Here is a 23,549-nt window from a genome sequence, read left to right on the forward strand (position 1 = left end):
AGATTGGGAAGATGATGGTTTGAACCTGGATATTACATATTGAGAGTTGATCCCTCTAACCTCCTAGGATTTCCGAAAGCCCACCACCATGTAAAATTACACTTCAGGCCCTGTGTTTCTTCCACTAGAGGCATACTTCTCTTTTACCAAACGCGTCACACTGGATTCTTGGTAGGTCATTTCAGCAAGTGTATGGCAAAACTGGGACAAAGAGAGAAAAAACAAATAAAAACTCAGGATTAATGGATAAAGTTAGAATCTATTAGTGAGTGGTAAAAGCTAGTGGGCATTTATGAGGCACATAGAGAGCTTCTGCCACAGCCAACGTGGCCATGGTGTCCATCAGCCGGCTTAATATACACTGGGTTGGCTGTGATAGGGAGGGAATGGTAGGTAGTCTTGTTATAGGGCTGAGGGCTGAGATGAAGCTGAGGCAGCCCGAAAGAATTCAGATATGTTGCTCAGAGTAACAGGCATGAGTTTTTGAGGAGGGATGGGAAAGGTAAAAAGGGACACTCTCAAGGGAGAGAATATTTCTCAGAGAGGAGAAGGACAGTGTGTTTCTCACTCTCCAGTCTTATGGGGGGGGGTCCCAGGAAACTTCCCAGAGAATCCTGCCCAGGTCCACCTCCTGACTTTTGACTGACAGCAAGGTAACATGAGACTTTCAAGTCTCCACTGCCTTGAAACCTCTAAGGTCACTTTGGCTCACGCTTGTAATGTGTTCGAGGATCCTTACCCAAAAGACCACCAGAGACCATCACCAAATGTAAAAAGCAAAGGAGTCTTTATTGTAAGCCTGAGTTTGGTCCTACACGCACACAGCAACGGGTGCCACTGAATGCTGAGAGGCCCTGGGCCCAGGATTTCAGCACTTTTTATACACTTTTTGGGGAAGGCCAAGACTTCGCATACATTATAGCATCTTGTATCAAATCATTACACACCGCGGGAAATTCATAAGACAACTCTATAATATGATTGGCACTCTACTGAGCGGGAAAGGACCCCAAACAGGTTGTTGGTTGGATCGGGAGCTGACGTACTTTAAATTGAATGGCCGGCATTATGAGGGTGTTTCAAGAAGATACATGCTAAACTGCAGGGTGTCTAGTTTAGATAATGATCACCAAACCCTGGGATGGAAAGTTCTGGAGTTTCAGATATCTCGATATCCTGCCCTAAGCAAATTTTTTCTGAGACATCCTGGCTTGGACAAACACCATCTGTGTGTCTGAGAATTGTTTGTACAAAGTTTGCTGTCTTATTTCCTGGTATTGATGTAGGAGGGGGGTCAGGGTTAAATTGCAGAGCTGATCTAGGATCTCTAAATAAAATAAAGTTGCTTAGGTTACTAACTTAGCCCCTCAGGGAAGAAGCAAGTTACAGAAGTAGAGCTAGCTGTTAGTGACTACAAAATCATAAATTTAATTCCAGTCTCTCAATGCTGACCTGTTATAATTGCAACTTGTTCTTACAGATTTTATGGATGTGGGAAGGGGTATCTTTATCTCCCTGAGTTGTGGGATCTGGTCTGTGTCAGGGTCACAACCCTCCTCCCCCTTCAGGATAACTCATATTCTTTTTATGAACAGCTCAGGCCTGCATTTTTCCTGCAGATAACAGGTTGTTTGCTGGGGAATGTAACATATTCTGTTGACTTAAGTCAAGTTGGGCTAGAGGTAAATTGCTGGGTTTTTGTTTTGTTTTGTTTTGTTTTGTTTTTGTTTTTGATTTTAAGCCTGTGGGGGTCAGCCCAATGAGCCCAGTTTATGGAATTATTCCCTTAACCTTATGTGCCCACTGTTTGTGTCTTTTCCTTAGTAGCCTCAGAATATGTTACCATAACTACTGCATTATTAAAGTCACTTTGTGCTTTGAGGTCCCACTGAACATGTACGTAGATACAATTAAATTTATATTCAAGGACTGTTCTTGCAGGTTTTTCTAACTCTTTTCCAAATGTCCTTGCTACCAATGTCTGATGCTTCCTTTCCCCCACCCCCCAGGTTTCTGATCATTTGGCAAGGCCAAAGGAATTTTCCTGGATTTTCTTCTGTCTGTCTGTTTCCTCTGTTCCTCCTTTAAAACAGGTGGAAAAACATGTTCTGTTTGAAGGTTTGTCCTCTCGTGGTTCAGGCCCCTTTCTGAGCACTCAGAGTTCGTTTATTGGTACTGATATATCAAGCAGAACTCTCTGGAAAGCAAGCTTTGGGTTTTTTGCCCAGTCATGTGATCATGGGGAATTCCCTTTAAAACCACAATTGCAGAATGAAAAAAAAGAGTAGAGGTACAATCTAAGAAAATGTGCTTTCAGGTACGAGTCATGTGCTCATATAATGTACTTCCTTGTGTGTTTGGGATTTTCTATCCCAGTCACCTATACTTCCCTCAGTTAGTGACTGACAGTTCTCTGGACACTCAGTTTTGTGATTATACCTCTGTTGGTTTCCCTCAGCTCATTTAGTCTCTACCCAAAACATAACAAGCCAGGGGTTCTTTATTTAATGAAAGAAACCTCATGTTCAAAGGGCCATGATCTTATTCTGACATAAGTGCAGTAGTATGAGCTTTTACATTATTATTCACATTGTTTAGTTTACTCATTAGTTGTAAAAAACAATTAACTAATTTTACTACACAAAGGGGAATCTTTTATTTAAAAAAATTAAAATAAATGTACTTTGGGGATAATAAAAAAATCTCAAAAGAATATTTTACATTTCAAACTGTTGGTGAAAACAAATCCACATTTTTAATGAGAATGTTATTTAACATTTATCTCAATGTATGATTTCAGGAAAAACATAAAATTTGAAACCCTTACAACCTCCCTGCTAAGAAAAGCTGATATACACTTCAAGTCATGAATAAATAAATAAATAAATAAATAAATAAATAAATAAATAAATAAATAAAACTATGACTTTCCTTCTGGAGATGTGTAATAGCTAATTTCTTAGGTTACTTATGGAAGACAGCAAATATAACATGTTTCCTTTAAAATAATCACCAGATTGCCAGGTCTGGTGGCACATGCCTGTAATGTCAGTGGTTCAGGAGGCTGAGGCAAGTTCAAAGTCAGCCTTACCAACTTAGCAAGGTCCTAAGCAACTTAGCAGGTGCTGCCTCAAAAATAAATAAATAGATAGATAGATAGATAGATAGATAGATAGATGGATAGGGCTGGTCATGTGGCTCTGTGGTTAAACACCCCTGGATATTACATATTGAGATTCAATCCCTGGGTTCAATCCTTGATACTAAAAAACCAGCCTCTACCTCAGAGCAAAGCCTGTCCAAGGAAGGGACATCACTTTTGTCCTTGGAAAGACCCACAGAGCACTCCTAGGCACATTCCCACCCTGCTGAGTGGTTTATCTACAAAGAACAGGAGAGATCTGCTGCTCCAGGTGTCCCATAGTAATCCCCTAGAAACCACTAATCAGCATGAGACAGGGAAATACCTGGGATGCCAGATGACTCTCCCAGTAGTTTATGGTGGTTGATAATGTGTTGGGAAACCATGTAGTTCAGCATGAACACCCCTTTGTTGCCGCCAGTGAATGTGCTAATCATGTTTTAGAGTTGTTTTATGATTTTCCCGCTGTGTGTGATGATTTGCTAAGAGATGCTATGATGTATGTGGGGGTCCCTGCCTTCTCCAAAGAGTGTATAAAACTGCTGCAAACCCTGGGCTCGGGGCCTCTCAGCGTCACCAGTTGCTGTGTGCGTGGGGAGGACCTAGCTAGCTCGCAATAAAAACCTCTTTGCTGTTTATATGGATCTTGGTCTCTGGTGGTCTTTTGGGGATCCCGAATTCGAGCATAGCAATACCTCCCCATACCCCCCAAAACAGATCACCCTCATTAAATGTAACATTTTATAGAACACTTCAAATCATCTTCCTTTTCAAGCTACAGCTTGTTTATTATTGAAAAGATAACAGCATGTATGAAGAATCCTGCCAGAAGTATACTGACAGTTTTACTTTTCAGACTAGTTGGATAGGTTTGGTGGTGCAGGCCTGTAATCCCAGTGATTTAAGAGGAGGCAGTGTAATGCCAGATTCGTGGGACCCCAATAGACTTCCAGGATGCAATTACAAGAGTCTTTATTGCAAGCTCGAGCCTGGACTCATAACCGTTCCTGATGCACCTATCCCAGGCAGTGCGTCCCGGTCCTTTGTCCAGTGAGATTTTATAGGTTTTGGGGGAATACTCTATGCATCAAAACATCACACAGCAAATTGTTCCATACCTCGGGAAAATCAAACAACAACTCTAAACATTGATTAGCACATTCACTGGCTGCAACAAGTTGGGTAGGGGTGATGGGTTAGTACAAGAGGGGGATTCCTTTGAACTGATTGGTTTAGGCCACGAGGGGTGTATGTGCTGAACTACATGGTTTCCCAACATGTTATCAACCACCATAAACTACTGGGGGGGTCATCTGGCATCCCAGGTATTTTCCCTGTTTCATGCTGATTGGAGGTTGCTAGGGGGTTGCTATGGATCCCCACCTAGCCTGACTGAGTCAGGGACACCTGGCACAGCAGCTCTCTCCTGTTATTTGTAGACAAACAACTCAGCAGGGTGGGTATGTGCCTAGGGGTGCTCTGTGGGTCTTTCCAAGGACAAAGGTCATGTCCCTTCCTGGGACAGACTTTGCTCTGAGATAGAGGCTGGTTTTTCAATCCCAAAACTTTTTACCTTTCAGAAGGAATAAAGATTCATTTTATTTTCATTTTTTGATTCTTAAAACCATTTTTTATATTCTTTTACTAGATCAGAATATCTTGCATGATAATTTTTTTATTATTTATCTTTCAACCTACCTACTGCTCTCCCACCACCAAAAACTATGGATTTATTTATTTTATTTTATTTTTTTTTGGTAATGAGGATTGAACCCAGGGGTGCTTAACCACTGAGCCATGTCCCCAGAACCTTTTTTATATTTTATTTAAAACAAATTCTCCCAGAGTTGCTTAGGGCCTTGATGAGCTGCAGAGACTGGCTTTACTCACAATTCTGCCTCAGCCTCCCAAGCCACTAGTCTTACAGGCATGTACCAACACACTCAGTGCTAGAGCCTTTGCCTTAGCATGTATGTGGCCCTGGATCAACCCCCTCCTCCCTGTACTGATAAATAAATAAATAAATAAATAAATATTAAACATTTCAAAGAAGAATTTAGGGATTTTTTTCCCTCTATGCTTAGGACCTGGTACAGAGTGAATTTGCTATATAAATGGCCGTGTCCTGACAATGCTTTTAACCATGTCAGACCTTTATTCTTTTATCCGACCAGAAAAGTAATTCTTGGCTTGATTTTCATTTTTGATTGTGTCTTCCCCTAAAGGTTCTTATCTTTTCTCTTTTTGTCAAGTGTGAGTTCCTTTTCTTCTTTTTTGAACCGGGCATTGGACAATGTAGGAAATGGACTTGCTTCCTTCTAGGAGGGGAAGAACTGTTCAACTCGTGTCTAAAAAGTCAGAGAAAGATTTTAAAACTTTCATTTCTTCTGTGACTTTCCTCGTTAATTTAAAAAATTCTGTCCTTAGCTCATCTTGGTAGCTTTAGGCATTGTCATAACTCTTTTCAGGGCACTCTTTACTTCCTGGTTCCTCAGACTGTAGACAAGAGGATTAAGCAAGGGTGTCACCACTGTGTAGCTCACGGCCACCAGCTGATCCTTGTCTGAGGCTGACTTGGACTTGGGCAGGAGGTAGATGATGGATGCACAGCCATAGTGGATAAAGACCACCGTGAGGTGGGACACACACTTGGCAAAGGCCTTTCTCTTGCCGTCAGCGGAGGGAATTTTGAGGATGGTGTTAACTATGAACCCATAGGATATGAGAATTATCAGAAAAGGCACCAGGATCACCAGGATGCTGAGGCTGAAGAGAGCCAGCTCTTTGACCTGGGTGTCAGTGCAGGCTAATTTGATCATGGGTGCCATGTCACAGAAATAGTGGTTGACCCTGTTGGGACCACAAAAAGGCATGTCACAAATGAGGTTCGTGGCCACCAAAGCAATGAAAAAGCCAGTGACTCCTGATAGAGAAACCAAGCCCAGTCCTAGCCTTTTGTTCATGAGGAGCAAGTACCTCAGGGGGTGACAGATTGCCACGTAGCGATCGTATCCCATCACAGCGATGAGAAAGCAATTGGTACAGGCAAAGCCAAGGCAGAAGAAGAGCTGGGTGGCACAGGCCACAAAGGAGATGGACTTGGTGTCTGAGAGCAGGTGGGCCAGCAGCTGAGGGATGATGACCAAAGTGTAGCAGGATTCAGAAAATGAAAGGAAGAAGAGTAAACCATATATGGGAGAGTGAAGAGTCAGGCTGAGGCGGATGACGGCCATGATGGTCACATTGGCCACCAGGATGGTTAAGTACAGGAGCAGGAAGAGGACAAAGAGCAGCAGCTGCAGCTCCCCAAGGCTGGAGAAGCCCACCAGGACAAAGTGGGTCACCACCGTGGTTGTGTTGAAACCTCGAATTGGGATGACTTGTTCCTGTGAGTGGATTTAGGGGAGATAATGACAAAGGTCATCAGAGTACAAACATTCCCCAATGCCTTGACTTTAAGAATATTGCCAGGCTTGGAAGGTTACTCTCTTTTTCTCTCAACATCTCTAGATAAAAATATAATATTTCAGGTAATTTTTTGTTTGTTTTTACAAGAAACTGTTACTCTGTACAATAGGGGAACCAATTCCTGTTATAGAAATAGTGAAAAGTTAAAAGGAGCCATTTAATATGTTTTTTTAAACTATTCAATGAATGAAAACAATTCTCTGTTTAACCCATTATGTCCCATCTTCCTATACATAATTGAAAACTTAGGATTAATAGGTTAAGAACAATTAGCTTCAATAAGCAAATTAAAAAATTAAATTGTTTTTCTTGTCCTGTATGTTTCTCCAGTGTTCTTGCATGTCCAGGCTCCTAGCACGATGATTTCTTTCCCTTCTATCTCAACCTATTTAGTTATCCCTGGAGTACCATGACTCCAGTCCTGAGCTTGGAAGCTAGAAGATTGGAGTTGGAATCTTGCCTTGATCAGTTAGATCCATAAAGTTCAGTGTGATTGGTTTTGGCCATTTGTAAAACATAAATAATAATACAGTCTCATAAAGAAGATAATTAAAGTAAGTAAAATGCTTGAAACAGTGCTTCACATATAGTAATCACAGTCCCTTTCTTAAACATTTTTACCTTTATCTTGCACACCCATTACCAAAATATTTGAGAAGAAAACATCTGATCTTTGCCATCTCAATGCTAGAAAAGCCTTGATCTCTGAATCAGAACAAAGTAGTCCTGCATTTGACTCATGTTTTCTATATTTTTGCACTTCCTTGTTTTATTTTAATTAAGTGAAGAAATTTAAATATGTAGGGTTAAAAGATTATCATTTTTCATATTTGTTAAAATAAGCTTTATTTTATTTTTAATGGTAAATCATAATTTTATGTATGTATGGACTTCAGTGTGATTTTTTCTATCTTTCTTTTTTTTTTTTTTTGTGTGTGTGTGTGTGTGTGTGACACTGGGGATTGAACCTAGGGCCTGACACTTGCTAGGTAAGTGCTGCACCACTGAGCTAATACCCAGTCTTTTAAAAATTTTATCTTGAGTCAAAATTTGTGATCCTTCTGTCTCAGTCTCCTGAGTCAATAGGATTACAGGCATGTGCCACCTTGTCAGGCTTAGCATGTAATATTTTGGAATAGGTAGACTTTTTAGAATTGGTCAAATCAATGGCTCTTCAACGTTTCTCTCTGTTTCTCATCCAAAGAGTTCTCAGTTCTCCAGATTTTGACTTTTCCTTCACAATTTGACTACAGCTGTGCTCTGTGTTTATGGAGTTGGGAAGCAGAGCAGGCATAACATATGGGTCCCAGGGTTAGGGCATTCCTCCCTGTGAAACAAAAGGCCTTGAGGATCTTTGGGATGGGGGCAGAGCAGGAAATACTAGGCTAGGATGATACAAGAAGAGGTAGAATGCAATTTGAATTTATGGCAATTAATAGCCAGAAAATGTTAGTGTTCAGGAAACAAAAACAGATTATCTCAGAAACCTCCTATTATCTTACTGTCTAGGACTTCCCTCCCTACAGAGTCCTAAGCATTGTTACTCTCACAATTAGTATAAGAGATTCAGTAGAAATCAGGTGTAGTATTGGTTCTACTCAATATCTCCCAACTTGTTGGCTACTTTATTTTATGTTATTTAATTTTTTTGAGTTTTAATTTTATGTTAACTCATACATAAATTGTACATGTACATAAGTTGCATGTATACATTGTACCTGTTTATGGGGCACCTTGTGATGATTTGATGCATAGCTAAAAAATGGAAAGAGCTGCCCCACAGGACACACTTGTGCGTGCTCACTGTCATCATGCCTGGCATAGTTCATTTGCTTACAAAGCTCCCCACACCTGCCTCAATACTCTTTCCCTTATATCAGACTTTGCAGAAAATAAAATGCTTTCATGTAAGCTACCTCGTTTTGATCCAAACAATCTGGTTGATGCCACAAGTGTTTTTGTCTTTATTTCTCAGGTAAGGCAAGTATACTATGACCTCTCTCCTGAGCATGGGAACCTAAGAGCATCCTCATTGTTTTATTTAACATGTTAAATTGAATTCGTGTCTGCTAAGAGCCACAGCCAATTAATATGATGCATGGCATTTTTGATTGAAAGGTGATGCCAGCTAGCCATTGAGATGATATGATTATGTTAAAAATCACATTCATATGGATACCGGACTCCTGCTGCTTTCCTGACTTTCTCTTCATTCTCTCCACCTTTGACCAAACTCTGTTCTGCTGTTCTCTCCCTGATGCTTCCTGGGTGGTGGGGTGTGGGGTGCTTCCCTTCTTCATGTGGGAACTGTGAGTAATAAACCACCTGTCAATGGCAGTCTTTTTCTGACCTGTTGGTCTCAGCATTCCTTCATAAATATAAATAAAAAAGGTTGTATGCAGTAAGGTAGGAGTTCAAATAGGTAAGAAAATTCCAATACAGTTATCAACATAGTCAAAACATGGATAATAAAAAAAAACTAATAAAACTGGTTAATCTACAATGACACTGATTAGAGAGAGAACCCCAAAAAACATCAAAAATAATAAAGGGGATATAACAATTCATTCACAGTCCAACTCATACCATTACTCTAACCACGGATGCCACAGAGTAACCAGTTAATAAGGACAGACTGAGAAGAATATCTGTATAGATATGTGAAATTTAGATGACAGTCAATAAATGCCAAGTAAAATAAACCTTAACATGATTCATTCTAAAATAAATTGAGTATTTATATGAACATTAAGCAACTTAATAATTCACCGCCATGTCATTCAGCAAAGAAACATGCGGGTCCCAATAGCTTCAACAAAAATACTGTACATTCAATAATTCATAAGTTGTTCAAAGACCATAAAGAAAGGAAAAATCCCCAGCTCTTTCTTGAGAAAAATAGTGAGATCAAATCTTAATAAGAATTGTGAGAGAAAAGAAAATTTCATATCATTTCCACTGAGAACACACACACAAATATTAGCTTATAGCAAATATTAGCACATATGGCAAAAAGATAACAGAAAATGGAGTAAATTAAGTTCAATTCCCAAAATGAAAGTGATTATTTGTTTGGCATTATAAAAATTTTACTGTAATTCTTTACCTTAACTGATTAAAGAAGGGCATTCTTGATCATGCATATATGTATATATTTTTAACCAATGAAGAATAGAAAGCTACTTTATTAATCAGAGGACATTTGCTTACAAAGAAGCTGGAACAAATATTAAACCTAAAAGTAAAATATTGAAAGTTTTTCCTTTGAGATATAAACAATAGCTCATTAATACTCCTTCTTTTCAATATTTTACTTAAGGTCCTGGGTACATCATAAGTTGATTTTAAAAATAGCCGGAGAAATAAACATTTTGAAAGACAAATCAAATTTTTTATGTTATTGTATTTGTAGGAGATGGAAATAATTTTTAAAAATGTATTTGAATTAATCAGTGTTTAGTAATTTTACTAGATAAAAAATTTGTAGTAGAGATTGTTTTTCTAAATATCACAAGAAAAAATTTTAAAAAATATAAAATATACTACTACAAAAGCATTTAAATAGAAATGAATCTTAAAAAAATATATATATAGCTGAACTCTGTTGGAAAAATTTCAAAATTTATTGAAATAATAAAGAAGACTTACTTGAATGAAGACATAGATCTACATATATTACAATACAGAATTAAGTTGAAGTTGTATTTCATATTAGTTGATGAAAGGAGAGATGTTGAGGGCAAATGGCTAAGATTTATAGAGTAACACTAGTTATATTTGCATAAAATATATTCAAGGCACTATTGTCACACAAATTGCAGTGCAAATATTAGATCAGTACAATTCTCATTTTTACTTATTATTTACATAATAATTTATTACAATTTAAATGATGATATAAGTGATAGACAAAAAAATTCAGTAATCTACCCAAGGTCACACCACTAAATTAGAGTTTAATCCAGGCAGAAAGTTTACAGAACTCATACTCTTTTACTATGCACTATTTGTGTAAGTTATGAAAAGTATACTAGAAATATAAACTAAAATAAGGTACTTATGTTTTATTTGATTGGTTCAAAAAATAACAATCTTTTTTTATGTTTGGCAAGAACTGAGAAATATACTATTATTTTATGTTACTGGGAGTGGACAAAACTGATACTTTAAAAAAATTATTTTGAAAATTATTTAAAACATGATCTTATTCTTATGTTTATTAATTCCACTTCTATCATTTAATTCAACGAAATCACTTATGTATTTTGTAGAAGGTATATGTGCAAAAATTTCTTCATTACTGTTATATTTATATTGACAAAATGCCCTTAAAGAGTTAGATAATCAACTCGTATATTTATTTAGTAACTCTGGAGTCATATACTTTTGATGTTATTATTGGCTCTATTTCTTTCTATTATTTAATCATGGACAATTTATTACTCTGTTCCTTAATTTCTTTATCAATAAAATAGAGGTAATAGAAATACCAGAGAAAAGGGATATAATGTGGGGATAAAGATATATCTTGTAAAAAGTGCTCAAAATACATTATCTACTCCTATTTTTCCTATTATTATCATTCTAGGTGTTATACAGGGGTTTAAAGAATTAAGTTCATACCGAGTATGGAGGCACATGCCTGTAATCCCAGCTACTGAGAAGCTGAGAAGGATGATTTAGAAGGACCCCAAGTTCTATAGTTCCTAGCCTAAGCAATTCAGTGATATCCTTTTTCAAAATGAAATATAAAAGGCTGGGGATGTAGCTCAGGGATAGTGTTCCCCTGTTCAATCCTCAGTACTGCAGGAAAAAAAAATAAAGTCAGGTTCCTAAAAAGAACCTAAAAAGAAAATAGATAAATTAAACGTAATAGTTAAAACTATATGCTTCAAAAGATACTATTAAGGAATGAAAAGACAACCCAGAAAATGAGAGAACATATTTGTAACAAATGTCTGATAAGAATCTAGGATTCAGAATATACAAAAAATTTTTACAACTCTACAATTATCATCACATAGGACAAATGTTAAAGATGATTGATATGCTAATTACTTTGATTTAATCATTATACATTGTGTTGAAACCATTGTACAACAGGTGTTGTAACCATTATACAGGTGTTGAAACCATTAACATGTGATATGGGTCAATTGAAAATGAAAAAAAAAAGCAGTTAAAAAACAAACATCCCAGTTTAAGAAGTGGGCAAAGGATTTAAACAGACAATTTTCACACAAATGACCAATAAATGTGGGAAAATATGGTTAATATTATTGGTCATTAGGGAAATGCAAATTAAAACCGCAATAACATATTGCAACATATTTACAAGGTTAATACTACTACTACTATTAAGAATAGTAACAATATGGGGAAATATGTTGCCAAGAATGAGGGAGAATCAGAATTCTTATATCTTGCTGGTGGCAGATTCTGGGGACAGCAATTTGATATTTTCTCAAGACCCATTAGAGATTCAGGGCTGAGGGTGAGAAATGTAGGTTTGTTTGAGGGAACAGGAGACTGGCCATAATTGAAGAAAGATTTGGGAAAAGATACATGAAAGTGATATTTGGAGTAGAATGTGACATATTTCATGATATATGTCACTTTTGTATCTCTTTAATTCTTAGTAAATAACTTTTTTAAAAATTAGAGCATTATAGTTACCCAGAGTAGCTGAGTTCATACCTAAATGACTTTTTTAAAAGTAATGATTTCTTTGAGGGTCAGTCAATATGTCGGTCAGCTTTGTGTTGCCATGACCACAATACCTGAAGAGAACAATTTAGAGGAGGGCAAGTTTATTTTGGCTCACAGTTGAAGAGTTTTGCCCATGGTTGGCCAACTCCGTTGCTCTGGGCCAAGGAACATCATGGTAGAAGGGCTTGGTGGAGGAGTGCTGCTCAGCTCTTGGTGGGCCAAGAAGCAGAGAGGACAAGGAGGAGGGGCTACAGGAAGAAGAGCCCTTGCTGTCCCAGGCTCCTCCAGGCATACCCCCACCTTTCTATAGTTATCACCAAGTAAATCCATTCAAGCAAAGATGGCTGATTGGGTTGTAGCTGTCACAATCCAAACATGCCTCCAAACACTCCTGATTCAGCACAGGAGCTTTTGCGGGGCACCTGGTATCCAAACCTTAACAGTGTAGATACTGAGTTAAATAGGGAGCTAGAAACAACTAACGTGGGGGGGGGGGCTTCCTTCTCCCAGGTACAAGTTGGACTTGCTAATTTACATCAAGCAATTGATGAGCACTGTGCCCTTACTTTAGTTGTGATGAGTCTGCTTAAAGGTGAACTTCCTAGGAAATGTGTCCTAATATACAAAGTCAGTCTGGTGGGCTAATAGTATTTGTGGCCTAGGTAACAGAATTGTCATAATCCTGCCTTGGTTGAACCTTTTCTCTTTACCACTATGCATTCAAAATACATAATACATATGATGAATGGAAAAGCAAACTAGCAATTTATTATTATTGATTGAGTTTATGCCTGAAGCTCAAGTGCAGATTTCCCTGTGAACCTGGCTGCACTATGTGGCCTAAAGGACTTCGCTGTCTTGGTCAAGCCAACTCCAAATCTCCAAATCTTATCACTCTTCTACAGGTTACATTTAGAGAGGAGAGATGAAATTAACCAAAGTGTGTGGGGTGTGTGTGTGTGTGTGTGTGCGCGCGCACGCGCCTGTGCGTGTGTGCGCATTTATGTAAGAAAAGAGGAACAGAGTGAGTAGGAAGTCCAGTTTTAACCAATAGGAGAGTGTGTCTGAGGTCAACTTAGTTTTTCAGTCATGACATTAATAACAGGAAGGATAAAATGTCAGGAGAGTCATTCTGACATTCATGACCTTTCCACACACAGTGATCTCGCCCACTTGCATGTACTCTAGCATGTGACCCCAAAATAATAGCATCCGCAACTCTGAAAAAGAAACAAGATTTGAAGGCCATTTGTCTAATGTTAAGAGTGCATCTTTTCCACTGGTGTCACATGGCTTAGTCTTGCATTATTAAAGATGAATACTTACATGTTGTGCTCTTGCAAAGTCCCAGTCTTTGCAAGGGGTCATATGTGGGTATCGTAGGCGTTAACTAAGGAAGCAACTCCTGTGTGCACATACAGTATCGGTTCTGTTTTTCAGTAGGAAAGTCATTTCATTCTTCGAGTTTCAGTTTCTCACGTACACATTTGGATCGTAATATGTACTACCCAAGGCTGCTCTCAAGTGTAAATGAAGTAGCATTTTTAAATAACAGCACAGTGCAGGTGTAAACAACTAACACATTAAACGGATTCGTGTTAGAGGTTATCAGTTAATTTCCCTTTCATGAGACAATTTGATAGGCTAGGGGCCTGAAATAAGGAAGGAAGCCAAAACAAGTGAGAATTTGGTGACTACATAAACGATCTTGCTTTAGTTTTCTTTGTCTCCACGACCTATCCTCCGCAAGTCTCAAGTTTCATAAAAGAAAGGCAGTTGACTAACCTCACTGGGAGATATTTTTGTCATCAACCAAAAACAGGGCCTCTGAATGAGAGGTCCAGCTTTATTCCTTCTTGCTTCATTGGTGAGGAGATTTGCGGAAGAAAAGGAAAACATGAAAAATCAAAGTTAATCAATCAGGAGACCTTTATTTATAAGTGGATCTTGAAAAGAAATGTAATGTGAGGAGGCATCTCTTGCAGAGCTTCCTATTTGCTCTCACTCCTGCAGGCAGAAGGGCTCCTAAAATGTTTCACTAAAGTTCTACACACACACACACACACACACACACACACACACACACACAGACTCCTAAGGTGCATGAATAACAACAGAAGACTGGTTTCTCTTTACACAGTTTACCATTCGGTGAATGTCTGAAGAAATGGATTTCAGTTTAGCTTGCCTTTCTTGGCCAATCTTTGTGATTTTAGATTTTTTTGCTTCAACATATGTGGCTAGGAATATCTCCAAGGTATGCCCACCAAATTTAGATATTTTCTAGTGCATAAAAAAATTAGAAAAATATCATCTCCTGATAATCCATTAGAAACAGAGAAAGTGTATAATTTTCTTACTTGAGAATTAATTGAATATATCTTATGCACCAAACTTTGTAACATGCATTTGAAAAATATTACATCATTTAAGGACTGAGACACAGAAAATATTCAGAAAGAGTGCAAGGGAGAGGCAGGGATTTCCTGGGTTCCTAGAACAGAGTTAGGTATCTGCTTATATTTTCCAGGGTTGGTTTCTAGTTTGGTTGAGATTGTAATAGTATTTGCCAGGCCTAGAATTCTGAATGAATGTATGATTTCTTATAGTTTACATCTATTATTTTTCATTCAATTGAGAAGAAAAACTTGACATTGGAAATAATTCATGTGATCAAGTCAAGATGTTACTTTTTTTAGAACTTTGTATTTGGAAACAAGGGAGTAATATTCTCTGTCCCTGAACATGGTGCTCAATTGCTTGATCAATTTCACTTTGGGGATTATTTCCCCCTGAATGAGAGGTCCACCTTAATTCTAACCTTGTGCTTCACTGTTTAGAAAGGAAGGATCCACATTAATGTGGCAGAGAAATTGTTCTTCCCACAACTCTACGAAGCGCTGATTTGAACTCTTTATTTCTTAAGCTGTAAATCATTGGGTTGAATAATGGAGTTAGGATAGTGTAGGATACTGATATCAGAGCATCCTGGCTTGATGAGTAGTGGACTTAGGCCTTAGGTAGATAAAAGAGGCACAGCCATAGTGGACAATGACAATCATAAGCCATAGTGGACAATGACAATGAAGCACAGGTGGAGAAAGCTTTGTACCTGCCCAGGGTGGAAGGAAACTGGACTATGGCTGAGATGATACGAATGTAGGACACCAAGATTAACAACAGAGGAGCAACCAAGACCAAAGCACAGAACATGAAGATGATAATCTGACTGAAGTGGGTATGGTAGGATGCCAGTTTGAGGACAGGAGAGATGTCACAGAAGAAGTGATGCAGTTGGTTGGAGGAGTGGAAGGGTAGGTGGAATACCAATGATGTGATGATCTGAGCCACAGTGAAGCCACAGGCGCAGGCAGCATCCACTAATCCCAAGCACACCCCATGGCCCATGAGCACAGTGTAGCATAGCGGGTTGCAGATGGCCACGTAGCGGTCATAACCCATGGCTGCCAGCAGGAAGGAGTGAGAGCAGCCCAGGAAGAGGACGGTGAACATCTGGATGGCACAGCCCAGGAAGGAGATGGTCTTCTTCTGAGCCAGCAGGTCCACCAGCATCTTGGGCACAATGACAAAGGTGTAGCAGGTCTCAGAGCAGGAGAGGACTGAGAGGAAGAAGTACATGGGGGTATGAAGGGCTCTGTCCAGCACAATGGTGGACATGATGATGGCATTGGTGCCCAGTGTGAAGAGGTAGAGGAGCAGGAAGACCACGAAGAGCAGCTGCTGCAGCCCAGCCAGAGCAGAGAAGCCCAGGAAGACAAACTTTCTCACCACGGTGTCATTGGTCCACTCCATGGAGGGTACATCCTCAGAAAACAGTCCAGGAGAGAGGAAGAGAGAGTGGCAAAAGAGCTCCCTGAAAAGTAGTAGAATCACTGGAAATTAATCATGGCGGAGCAGGTATTCTCATATTTGGGATTCAAAATACATCATTCCTTCTCCCTTCTAATTTTTCAATAAATGAAATACCTAAAATTGAGTCAGTGTACATTTGCTTTTAGGTCTCCTTGGTCCTTCTAACACCACAGCCAAGCAGTTCTTGCCGTTTCAGATTCAACCATGTCTCCATCCCCACAAGGAGGCTGACATTTCAATTTTTCCACTTGTTCATTTGACACTTGTTCATTTGGCTTTCTTGCATCCACACTATTTTAGGGAAAGATTTCCCACAGTTGCAAAGAAAATAGACCATCTGAAATTTTATATATATATATATATATATATATATATCTTTATATCTTTATATATATATATATCTTCATATTCTTTTTGTTTGTATTTCCTTATATCAAAACTCCTACTCTTAAACTCTTAAATTTAATCTCTCCGTATCCTCAAACTATATTCTCTTCTACACTCCTCACCTTACTTCTTGGCAGGAATCATTATTTCTATTTTCTCATATTCTCTTTATGCTGACTGTTGCCTCTGTATTCTTATTCTGCTTCAACAGCTGGAAACATTCACTTCTTATTTACGTGCCTCTAGCCCAAGATGGAGCAGGCCATACACCCTCCAGTGCAGGTCTGAGAGCCTTTTCTACCACAGCAGAACCACAATCTTTTTTCAGGACTTTTTTGCATGTCCCTCACTCCCCTTAACCACTACAGAAATTATGTTGTGGCTCTCTTGCCCACTATTACTCACATCTCTTTGATTTATCTTTCCCCTGAAGCCAGATAAAACTTCTGGTATATAAATTGCATGACAGTTCTCCTGTCCTCAATAATTTTACTCTTGCCTGTTGAATAAAGTTTAAACCCTACAGTTTTTCAAAGTCTTTTATCCGGGAAACCAAACTATATTTCTAATGTTCTTCTGTACCATTATGTGTTAGTATTAGGAAAAGAAGTTTTGGCCTTCTTTTTCTTTATTTATTTTCAAAATTGTTTATTACCCATTTATACTTGTAGATATTATATAGTCCACACTTTCTGGAAGTTTCCATGGCTCTAGTAAGAGAAGTTCTTTCTTCTTCAGAACTCACATAAGACATCAAAAGATAATTTAATAAGACATTCACTTAATTTTAAAGTATTAGATTGAATTGTTCTCATCTCTCTCTTCTCCACTAGATTTTGTATTGTTGATGGAAAGATGGGAATTTTATGTGTCTTCACCTGATTTCTATTTAGTCACTAGTATTTAATAACCTCTCAATAAATAATTACTAGATAAATTTTAAAAAAAACTAACTTGTTAAGCTATTACTGATCTCATTGATGGCATCAAATTCATGAAGAAAGAGAATCCTGAGTGTTACCCTGGGAATGAAGATTGCTCAATATCAAGAATTTTTAAGGATTTATGTACCACATGTCCTAGTGATAATTCATTCAAACCTAAAAAAAAATATTTTTGGTTTAAAATAAGAAAATAGTTCTGAATAGGATAGCTGGTCATTGGAACTCCATCCACCTAATATTATTCCCAATTTATAGTACATTTGCAGCTCTCTAAAGCATATTGGAATATAGATATTATAGAAATAACACTTTATTCATCCCCTTTAAAAATATCACTAATTATTACCTTAATTGATAGTAATAACAAAAACTTTGGCAATGTGTTCTACCTTAACACAGAACAATTGTCTCAAGAATATCAGTCAGTACACAATGAATATTAAGCAGTATGATTATAATCATGTGTGAGGAGCTGTATGTGATAATGATACACATATAAATAAGTCCCAGCCCAAGGCTTCATGTTGACTTTGGTTCAAGAATCAGACATATTCAGAAGAGATTATTATTTAAAATATATTGATTTACATGATTGATATTCATTTGGAATTATATGAGTACTATTAAGACAACTCTTGTATATATCCATAGAAAAGAATTTTTAATGTTTTTATTAATGCTTTATAGCTATATAGAATGGCAGTGTTCATTTTGACCTATTCAGATATTTCTCAAATAAGAAATAAAATGCCCCACAAATATAAGAAAAAATGTTCACTATTTCTATCCCCAGCAATCAGGGAAATGCAAATTCAAATTGCATTTAGATTCCTTCTCACTCAAATTAGAATAACAATCATCAAGAACACAAATACTAATAAACGCTGGTGATGATATGAGGGAAAAGATACAATCATATATTGCAAATTAGTACAACCACTTTGGAAAACTGTATGGAGATTCCTCAAAAAACTACCCCACTCTTCGACATTTAGAAAAAGAACAAAAATCAGCATTTTATATGTGATACAGACGCATCAATATATATCACAGTGCAATTCACAATAGCCAAGTTATTATGGAACCAGCCCAGGTGCCCATCAATAGATGAATGGATAAAGAATTTTTAAAACTTATTCCTGGGTTTCTTTACATCTGTTACGGACAGGGTGAACTAAATAATGCTTGGCACAATATCACGAGAATGGTACTATTGCGTTTCTGTGAATTTAAATTCAGATATAAGCACCAATATAGGCAAGCACCATTGCTTCTCCTAAAGGAGTGCTGCCTTATCTCTGATGTTTCTATTTCCATAATTATATTTAGACTTCCCCAGCTCTGTGAAAGGGACAAATATACTCTTCTTGCTCCATGTTGTTTCTCTGGTTATTTGCCAAAAACTAACATAAGACTTTTTATTGCCTAGTAAGTTCATAGATTTATCTCAGACACACTGTTATCTTTCTCTAATTTTAGATTCCATAATTCTCAATACTACTAATGAGTTTCTACAGATGTGATCTGAAATTTTCCCCTAAGAAGCCGGGTAATGCAGGGATCAAATGGGTTTTGAGTTGAGACAGATGTAGGTTTTAATCTGAATCTGGCATCTTATAGTGGTAAGGCCTTATATCTTCATGGCCCATTTCCTCCCTTGTATGATGAGAAGAGTAATTTCTGCTTCCCAGGGCTATTGGAGGGGATTCATTGGGATCAACTATATGAAAGAGATCATTTTGATAATCAGGAAGTGCTTACTAAATACTGCCCTTTCATTACTTTATTATTATGTTTTATGTACTTTCCCAGATAGGGGAAACTTAAGAGGGATCCTTGTTCTCTGAGGTTCTCCACCCTAAGTGTAAATAACTTCGTTTTCCATGAAGTTCTGGTCTGCATTTGTAAGATGCAAGCATTACCAACCTTGAAATACCACACAAATACTTTGGTACCTGGTTGTTCTGTAGGTAAAGTCCTATATGTAGGATATTTAGACTCTGGTCGAAGGGAAAGGAATTCTCCCGTTTTTGACTTTGGGGGCAGGATGGGAGAAACCACAGAAGTCTAATTATAAGTATTCTTAGTCACATACATCAGTTTCCCCTTACAGATGTTTTGTAATTATTGAGCATGCATATTATACAAAGCTGGTTTTATCTACATTTGTAGACATCAACTTCAACTGTTTATTGAGCTCCCAAAGACTGGAGCAGATTGTCTAATAATTCACATGTTTTATGATTTCTCTTATGTTCTAAGTACTACAGATATAAAAATAAAACTATTATTCATTTTGCAGGGAAAACAGAAGCAAATGGCTGTCCAGAGTATAAGAAAATTATCATGAATCTTATTTAATATGGTTCAAAGCTAACAAAATGTCCTGAAAATCTTGAGGAAAAAAAACAGAAAACTTCAGGGAAGGCTTTGAACAACGAGTGATATTTTAATACCACATGTGAGCATTTTGACAAAGATATAGACTGAGTCTAAATGACATCATGGATGTAGACAATTTGATTGAATTGATTAATTTTTTTATTAATATTGATTGGTCCTTTGGAATTGAAAAGAAAAAAAATACCCCATTGTTTTACTGCATGTGCACATTTATAAAGGAAAAGCATCACTTCACAGAGGCCTGTGAAAGACACCCACTTTCTCCCTTTCCCTCTTCTCTTTCCTTACAAATAAACTTCATGATGAGGTCACAGATTCACAGATAGTGATGATGTATAAAATACAGTAAATCAATACATTGTATTCTTGGAAAATTCTAAGACCGTGGGTGTTAAATATTCTCACCACAGAAAATGATAACTATATGAGTTAGTGCATGTATGGATTAGGGAGCTGTAACCATTCCACATAATATTTATACTTCAAAACATCATGTTTCAAACGATGAATATGAAAAGTTTTATCTGTTAATATAAAAATAAATAAAGAAAAATACTTCAGCAAGCAAATGAACAAAACAAACCATAAGTAAATTTAACCAAGTTCTCCGAGGAACATCATTCCAGTCTACTGGCTATTGATATTGTTTTTGATGTTTCCAGAAAGAAGAAAAAATAGGGCAAATTTTGTACCATATAAGGTAACATAAGCTAATATTTATTATAAGTTCTTTATATTCTGAGTAGGGTGAAAATACTGTTATGTATGTTGTCTTAGTTGGTTCTCTCAATGACCTTGTGAGGCAGTTATTTATTTAGTTTTTTCAGACTCCCCATCATTAAGATGAAAAACTTGAGATTCAAAGACATTGGGGACGCCCTTTAGGTTTCCAGAGCTGATGGAACCTGCACTAGACTAAGGTGCAATCTGTGTGTGTGAACACATGTGCTTACACACGAGAAAGGAAAAGAAGCATCTGCCACCCTCCTTCCACACAAAAGTACTTAAAGGATAAGATTCCAATGCAATTTGTTAAGAGTTCAGGTCCCAGCTCCATCATGTTTTAACTTCCCAAAATTCTTTAAAATGGACAAGACAATGTTTTTTGCAATGGTTAAATCTCAACACAGATATTAGTTCTGAAATGATAACCTAGAGTTGAAAGGGGCTGGGAGAGCTGAGGGTTTTGAGATGAGGACTTTCACACTGTCTCCTGCATCTCCATTGGTTTGGAGAAGGATTTAATTAGATAAAGATGGTTTCCCTTTGCAGGACGGGAAAGGTGTGGTGTGGTGGTCCTCATCACTCACCCGGGTGGAGCTGCAGAAAGCCAGTGTGGCAAATGTTACAGCTGTAGATGATCTTAAAGATCTAGCCTAGTAGTCTCCATTGACAGATGAAAAACTGGGGCTCTAAGAATTCTAGGAAGATCCAAGACCAGCAAGCAACTGAATGGATGTTTAGTAACAAAAAAGAGAGAGATTTCTTGTCTTTCAGATGAATGTGGTTCCATGACATGATGCTGCCTGAAAAAACAACTTTCCCTTTTTGCATAGCACTCACACCTGTGTTTCTCCCAGTACCTACCTACTTTCTGTCTGCTTTTGCTAGTGGTTTTGCCAGATTCTGATTTTTTGTTCCCACAAGGCAGGGTTTCTTTGTGTCTTTATACCCATTTGCAAAGCAATCACTAAGTTCTCAGCCCTGCATTGGGTAGTATAACTTTGTCTACTTTGCATCCAATAGAGCTCTTTCTAAAAAAAGGTCATTATTTAAAATTTTGTAATCAAAATATCTTTGAATGCCCTGTTAAGTTAGAACCAAAAGCATCTATGTAAGTTTAGGAGAAGCAATGAGTTAGTTAATTTATAATATGTATAAAGTTTATATGTACCATTTTTGTGGAAGTTCACATTAAAAGTTAACTGATACTTGCTTGGATTCCAGATCTTTAACTGTGGCCCTCTTGTTATTGGTTCTGCACCAGCATGGGCCCCTCACCTTCTCTCCTTCTTACCTGAGATGTGCAGACCTAAGTCCTGCTGGGTGTTTGCAGTTATACTCTTTCCATTGTCCAGTTTCACAGTGTAGGAGGTGCTAGTCCGAGACACTTGTCCACTATTCATGAACAGGCTCCCATTTTCCTCTCCCTCTTCCTGAGAGAAGCCAGGGGCAGAGGCTATCAGACAGGAAACAGTAGAAGTACTGAAATGGGTCAGGGCTGATGATACCTACTCAGGGGTAGAGATGGAATGATGGTCTGGAGTCTCAGACCCAGACCAAAGCAACTGTCATCAGTCTCCCCCTGCCATTTTGAGACAATTGACCAAAGACTACACAAGTCACTGCTAATGATGGTGATAAAGCCATTGGCACTTTCATTTTATTTATTGGGAGAATAGAGTTCTTCCGTGGGTCTCTTGATGCCAAAGCCATTATTATAGAGATGTCACACTGGGTTTAATTAACAGGTGAGTTGATTGTGGAAAATAGAGTCAAGTCACCAAACATCCAATTGCTGAAAATTGGGCCCAACATTAGGGCTTAGGGAGCAGAATGCTCTTAACCACTCTCAGATGTAGCAATTTTAGAAAACTGGATTAACTTTAGGTTCTCAATTTATTATATTATTAGAGGGATAAAAAGGAACATTTACACAGATAATTAATTCATTTCAGTTGTACACTGCAAAATTGTTTATCCTTAAATTGGTTTCTCTACTTACAATTGGGTGGCGGGTTGTTGTCAGGCTGAGAGGGTAGATTGAGCAGTGGCTTTTTACAGGTTCTGGTCAGGAAAATGAGCTCACCCATCTCACCATCCCAAGTTAATGTTTCTCGCTCGACTCTATTGTCCAGAACCTCACGTGGTGTTTTCAACATCACTTCCTATCCCTACGTCAATGGATGTTTAAGACCTCTGACAGTGACTTGATGCCCTAGTAAGAACGCATCAAGTATTGAATTAATGAAGAAATAATGACACTGAGAACAAAAGTGCCACTGGGAACAAGACATGATGCCCCTGAAGAAGTAAAAAACCAGAACAGTGGAATTTAACATATTTGAGTCCATATGTTGAACATGTTAGTGGTTATGCCCAGCTCTTGCTCCCATTGAGTACCCCAATTTTACTTGGTTTGTTTTCCCACTAATCTCATCCAATCACTCACCCCCACGTTCCAGGATGGAGTGGGTGCTATGCACTAAAGCTGTCGGCATGTTGCATTTTCTCTGGCTCTAATGTTTGGTTCCAGAAGGGTAAATGATCCAACTCTGGATAATGAAGTAAGATTGAAATTTGTCCCATGACATTTGGTTTCCCTTCAGAATGAATTTGTTCTTCTTCTGGACTGGACTTGGTGAGCTGAAAGTGTCAGAGACTATCATGTTTAGACTAAAAATGGAACAAAGAGAACTGGGGTTATGGCTCAGTGGTAGAGCACTTGCCTAGCACCTGTGAAGTACTGGGTTCAATCCTCAGTACCACATAAAAATAAATAATATAAAGATATTGTGTCAGTCTACAATTTTTAAAAAAATTTAAAAAATGAAACAAAGGCAGAAATAGCAGAAATATGAGATGTCTGCAGGTAATTGTTTCAACTCTGGATCAACCTCTAC

The 23,549-nt window shown here is 37.8% G+C and overlaps 1 protein-coding gene and 1 pseudogene across 1 annotated transcript; both read right to left on the reverse strand.

Annotated features, from left to right (window-relative positions):
- Positions 1-5,565: 5,565 nt before the first annotated feature.
- LOC143404189 (olfactory receptor 10T2-like) lies at positions 5,566-9,385 on the reverse strand. Its single transcript, XM_076862476.1, has 2 exons — positions 9,380-9,385; positions 5,566-6,528 (listed from the first exon to the last, which is right to left on the reverse strand). The coding sequence occupies exons 1-2, from the start codon at positions 9,383-9,385 to the stop codon at positions 5,566-5,568; spliced, it is 969 nt and encodes a 322-aa protein (XP_076718591.1).
- Positions 9,386-15,175: 5,790 nt separating this feature from the next.
- LOC143404190 (olfactory receptor 10K2-like) lies at positions 15,176-16,132 on the reverse strand (annotated as a pseudogene).
- Positions 16,133-23,549: the final 7,417 nt, after the last annotated feature.

The sequence above is a fragment of the Callospermophilus lateralis genome, chromosome 7, assembly GCF_048772815.1.
Source record: "Callospermophilus lateralis isolate mCalLat2 chromosome 7, mCalLat2.hap1, whole genome shotgun sequence".
NCBI classification, from domain to species: domain Eukaryota; kingdom Metazoa; phylum Chordata; class Mammalia; order Rodentia; family Sciuridae; genus Callospermophilus; species Callospermophilus lateralis.